This window comes from Gymnoscopelus braueri (genome assembly GCF_963280865.1).
Source record: "Gymnoscopelus braueri genome assembly, chromosome: 6".
NCBI classification, from domain to species: Eukaryota; Metazoa; Chordata; class Actinopteri; order Myctophiformes; family Myctophidae; genus Gymnoscopelus; species Gymnoscopelus braueri.
The window spans coordinates 50500411-50505408 of NC_137607.1; the positions used below are offsets into that span (position 1 = coordinate 50500411).

Genomic DNA, 4998 nt, shown 5'->3' on the forward strand with positions numbered 1-4998 from the left:
ATTTTCAGAGCATGTATATTTTAATGCTCAATCAATAAATCGATTGGGTTCTGGCTTGGATCAATGGAACTAAAATAGTATACTTTAAGTTCCAATTTAACGATATCACAATGAAAACACATTTTCAAGGTTTTAATGAAGAAAACAAAACGTTACATAACATTCTTAATATTGACATTTTTTATATTAATGTTATGTTATCATTCATATAATTTTACCAATGATTTGGGGGTACACCTGCAGTATCCTCACTGCCCAGTGGGCCATTTTGGAGTGTTTTTGGAAACCCCAGCAACGTGAAAAGGCACTGAGCGTTTATTTTGCGTTTATTGTTCACATGTGCCATTTTTATCTGCTTCTGTGCTGAAACATTTCATGCAGAGAAAAAAAAGCCTTGTGGACAAGGCCCGTAATGCTAATAGCAGCCAGATAATATGGGGAGGCTTTTTCTATGCTGTGCTTAAAGGAAAACGTTGCATATTTTCAACCTAAATCCAATTGTTTTGTTGTGAAGACATGTGTATTTATATGTATATGTATTTGTATGTATGTATCACGAAACAATGACATTAAACACGTTGTTTAATGACATTGAGCATGCAGAATATACGCTTCCTTTAACGAACGTGTACGTTGAAAGTGATAGCATTACATTACCTATACAGAAACCAAGAGGTCATTAAGGTTTCCTCCAAAAAACATACACACACACTAAGCACAACTATGGTATAATGCTCCATACTGATCATGACTACTGCATAGAGCAAAGGGTTTTTACAGCATCAGCAGGTAAAACCGTATGCTTATGAGGGCTGCCTCCCACTTTCCATCCAATCTATGCTCTCTGTCTCCTGGGAAGACATCCAAAAAAACAGAGCAGCCATTATCTCTAGCTACTGTAGCAGGCAAGTCTCACAGACCGCTGAACAGACAGCAAAGCAGCCAGTGAGCCAACAGAGCAGGCAGGGTCAACAAGAGGAAATCAAATCAAATGCTTTGAATGTCCACTTGCACATTCTGAGTCAAAAGGGATGTGATATCTATATCGTGATATTTCGGGTGTAAGTGTAGTTTTTCCCTATATTATATAATAATAATAAAATGTGTCGAAAATGTTCAAAAGTAATGAAAATAGACAATCTACAAGCTCACAACGCACCGCATCGCGATAAGTTGTGAGCTTGTAGATCGTCTTTTTTATTTAAAATGTTATAACAGTTTTGATAAAATAAAATAATGTTATTGTCACAATATGATGTTATCGTAAGGATCCATTTGGTTACATGTTGTACACTCTGACAGTCAACAACTGTTACTCTCAAAGTGAACATTTTGTGTGCATCTTCAAACACCTAGTGTGACCTACAGTAGGTATGTCAGGTCACTTTGATGCAGGCAGGCAATTCTCACCTCTCAAAGACGTATCTGCAGACTATGAAGCCAAGGGCCAGAGGCAGAGTATAGAGGAGGTCCCTGGGCCGAGGAGAGTGCCCCTCATCCTCCTTCTTCTCGATGTCCCGCCAGGTGATACCGGGGGGGAGCCAGTAGTCCTGTTGCCACAGCCAATCATCTAGCACTCTGTCCATCCTGAGGAGAGGAGAGGAGAGGAGAGGTGAGCAGAGTCAGACAATATAGGCTACACAAGGATACCAGGGCTGCACATGAGCAGCACACTTGCTCTACAAAGCAGAGCAGACCCTACCTGCTAAAACTGGGGTCTTCAACAGGGGGTCCGGGACCCCTAGAGGGTCCTCAGAGTTACTACAGGGGGTCCGCCAAATCTTTGTGTGATAGGATTTTTTTTTTACATTAACCACTTGAACCCTAGCTAGCATCCCTATTCTGAGAACTTTTGCCAAAAATAGCAGATCTACAAGCTCACAACGCCTTGCAGCGCGAGGCGTTGTGAGCTTGTAGATCTGCTATTTTTGGTAAAGAGGTATAGGTGTAGAGGAAAAAAAGAGCTAATTTAAAAAAAAAGTTATATAGAGGGAGTCCCTGCTTCATCTCTCTCTCAGTGGGTCCCTGGCCTGAAAACGTTTATGTTGTTTTAATATTCATGATAAACAACAGCTGGGACCCTCCAGACACAGAGAGGGTACAACTATGTGCCCTGTATTCCAAGTTGACATTTATTCTGAACAGCACCAGCAATAGCTCACACCAGTATTTTTGTTTTCTTTTTGGGGTACCTGGAACCCATTATTGAAAATAGTCTAAGTCCCTACCCGAGTACCAATTACCTTATTGACTCAACATAAAACACATAAACCTCATTCTTGGATCAATGCATTAACATATTTAACATTTACTTTACCTATTTCAAAACGACACAGACCTAAAGCATGCATGCACGTCCATCCATCATTCGCTTTAGGCCACTGGTTCCCAAACGTTTTAGCTCAAGACCCAAAAGAGAAATTATTAGATGCTCCTATATGAAAATAGCAGATCTACAGTGCCTTGTTGTGAGCTTGCAATGTAGATTGGCTATTTTCACTACTTCTGAAACATTTGTTTTCTAATTTATGGAATTAAAAGTATTCATGAAATTATTTTGAAAAATCATTGACTTTTTTTTTTTCGTGAAAGATTGAGCTTTTTTAAAAAAAAAATATTATTACGTTTTGACATTTACTCGTGACCCATAAAAATGTGTCCGCGGCCCACAAATGGGCCCCAACCATAGGCCCCAACCCAGTGTTTGGGAACCACTGCGTGTAGTCCATCTCTCGCTCTGAGTCTGTTTCTCTCTCGCTTTCATGAAAACAAATGCATTCAAGCGCGTCTGCGCAAACGTGCAGCAGCACATACGATACGATACGCGGGACCTTCTGCGTACGAAATGAAATAAATATAGTCCCAGAGAGATTAGATACAGTGATGAATGATGATAAATGAACACACAGTATGATTTGTCACAGTGTTCCATCATGAGCCTCCGCTCAGAGTAAAATGCACTGCATCCCTCAAACATGAACCAACTTGAGGCCAGATTTAAAGCACCGCAATTTGAAGAAGAACTACGCCTTCTTTGCAGGGACGAGTCGACTACCTACCTGATGGTTTATTTGTATTCATTTATTTTAAGCTATTAAAAACGTAATATAAGTTTCCAACAAGCCTGTCTCTCTCACATCACATGAATCAACCGTTATGTGCTGATAATAATAATAAACATAATGCATTCTACCAGCCGGGAATCTTATAAAATAGCTACAAAATACCGTACATAAATAGAGATCATCGAGTTTACCTGTCCTGTCCGGGCTCTGGTGATGGGAAGCACAGTGATGTACTAGGAGGAGCGGTTTGACGCAACCTGCTACTGCTGGGGGCGGGGCGCCCCCAGTGGTGTAAAGTAACAAAGTACATTTACTCAAGTACTGTACTTATACAGTACAATTTTGAGTTATTTTCTTCTTTTTACTTTACTGGTGTATGTCCAATTTTCAGTACTGTCTTTTACCTTTACTACACTACATCTCAGAGACTAATACTGTACTTTTACTCTACTACAATTATTTTAAAACTTTATTTACTAGTTACTTTTCATTATTACAAAACATACATTTTAACCACAGCCCCATATATACATTTCAGCCATTTGAAAATAGCCCGTGAAAATAGCAGATCTACAAGCTCACAATGTGTCGCAATAGGACACATTGTGAGTTTGTACGTTTATCCATTTGAAAACTTGTGAAATGGGACATTCTGCATGAGTACTACTTTTATAAGTTCATTTTTATACCAATACTTTTTACTTTTGTACTTTTACTCAAGTACATTTTTAATTCCGGACTTTTACTTGTAACAGAGTTCTACATTGTGGTATTGATACTTTTACTTGAGTTAAAAATGTGAGTACTTTTTTTTTTTTTTATTCAAGACTTGATTCTTTGTCAACGTTAGCTTGACTTTAATTTTCCCAACCGGAAGTCAAATGCTTACAAATACGCCCCCTAGCGTCGACTTTGACGCGTAGAATACGCGGTGGCATGGGAGGAAGGAGATGGCGGAGTATGTTGAGAGCAGTGAGAGCGAAATTCAAATTGATGAGGATACAAGGGGAAACGAAAATAAAAGGAAAAGGAGTATAGCGGCAAGCAATGAAAGCCAAGAAGGAAAGTTTGTTGTTGGAATGAGAGCAGTATCAAAAGTAGATGGGATCTTCAAGGAATATCATAGCGTGGCAAAGTTTGTTGGAGAAAAGGTAGGAGAGGTTAAAGCAATAAGGATCGCTAGAAGTGGTATTGTTGTCATAGAGTGTGTATCAGAGAGGCAGATGTATGCTACGTTTAGCATCAAGAAATTTGACGGTCACAGGGTGGAATGCTTTGAACTGGGAGTTAAGTCAAACAGGGTCGGAGTGATAAGTGGGGTGCCATTGACAGAGGACTTAGAGGCATTTAGGGATATTTTGGAAATCAGGAAAGTTACAAGAATGAATAGATTCAGAGACGGAAAGAAGGAGCCGAGTCAGTCAGTATGCCTTGAGTTTTATAGAGAAATCCCAGAAAGGATATATGTTGACTATGTCACATACAGGGTCAGGCCATATGAGAGAGGGCCCCTCAGATGTTTTCGCTGCCAGGAATATGGTCATGCTGCGGCTGTTTGTAGAGGAGCCAGAAAGTGTGGGAGATGTGGGGAAGTGAAGTGTAACGAGTCCTGTAGTGCACGAGAGAAGGAACCAGAGTGCATACATTGCAAGGGAAACCATTACACAGGGGCATTAAAGTGTCCTAGAAGGATAAAGGAAGGAAATGTGAAAAGGATGAGAGAAAACAAGGGACTATCGTATGCTGAAGCAGTGAAGAGAATGGAGGGAAACGATGAAAAGGCAACAAAACACAAAATGGAGGAAAACACAAAGGGAGATGGACAAAACATATGTATGGACAAAAGAAAGTTCCTGGCGTTTATCGCCATGGTGATTAACTGTGCGGTTGAGATGCAGGGGAAATCTGAAAGGATTAAGATGGTGTTGGACGC

At 40.0% G+C, this 4998-nt stretch overlaps 1 protein-coding gene across 1 annotated transcript in view; it reads right to left on the reverse strand.

The window, feature by feature from the left end:
* The window catches only part of LOC308087284 (ceramide synthase 2-like), a gene marked incomplete at its 5' end in the record, with an annotated part of 17840 nt that extends 16254 nt beyond the window's left edge, over window positions 1–1586 (reverse strand). Inside the window, one exon of the mRNA XM_080431059.1 lies at window positions 1411–1586. Coding sequence (XP_080287185.1) covers window positions 1411–1586 — 176 coding nt within the window. The remainder of the gene's footprint in view (window positions 1–1410) is intronic.
* Window positions 1587–4998: the final 3412 nt, after the last annotated feature.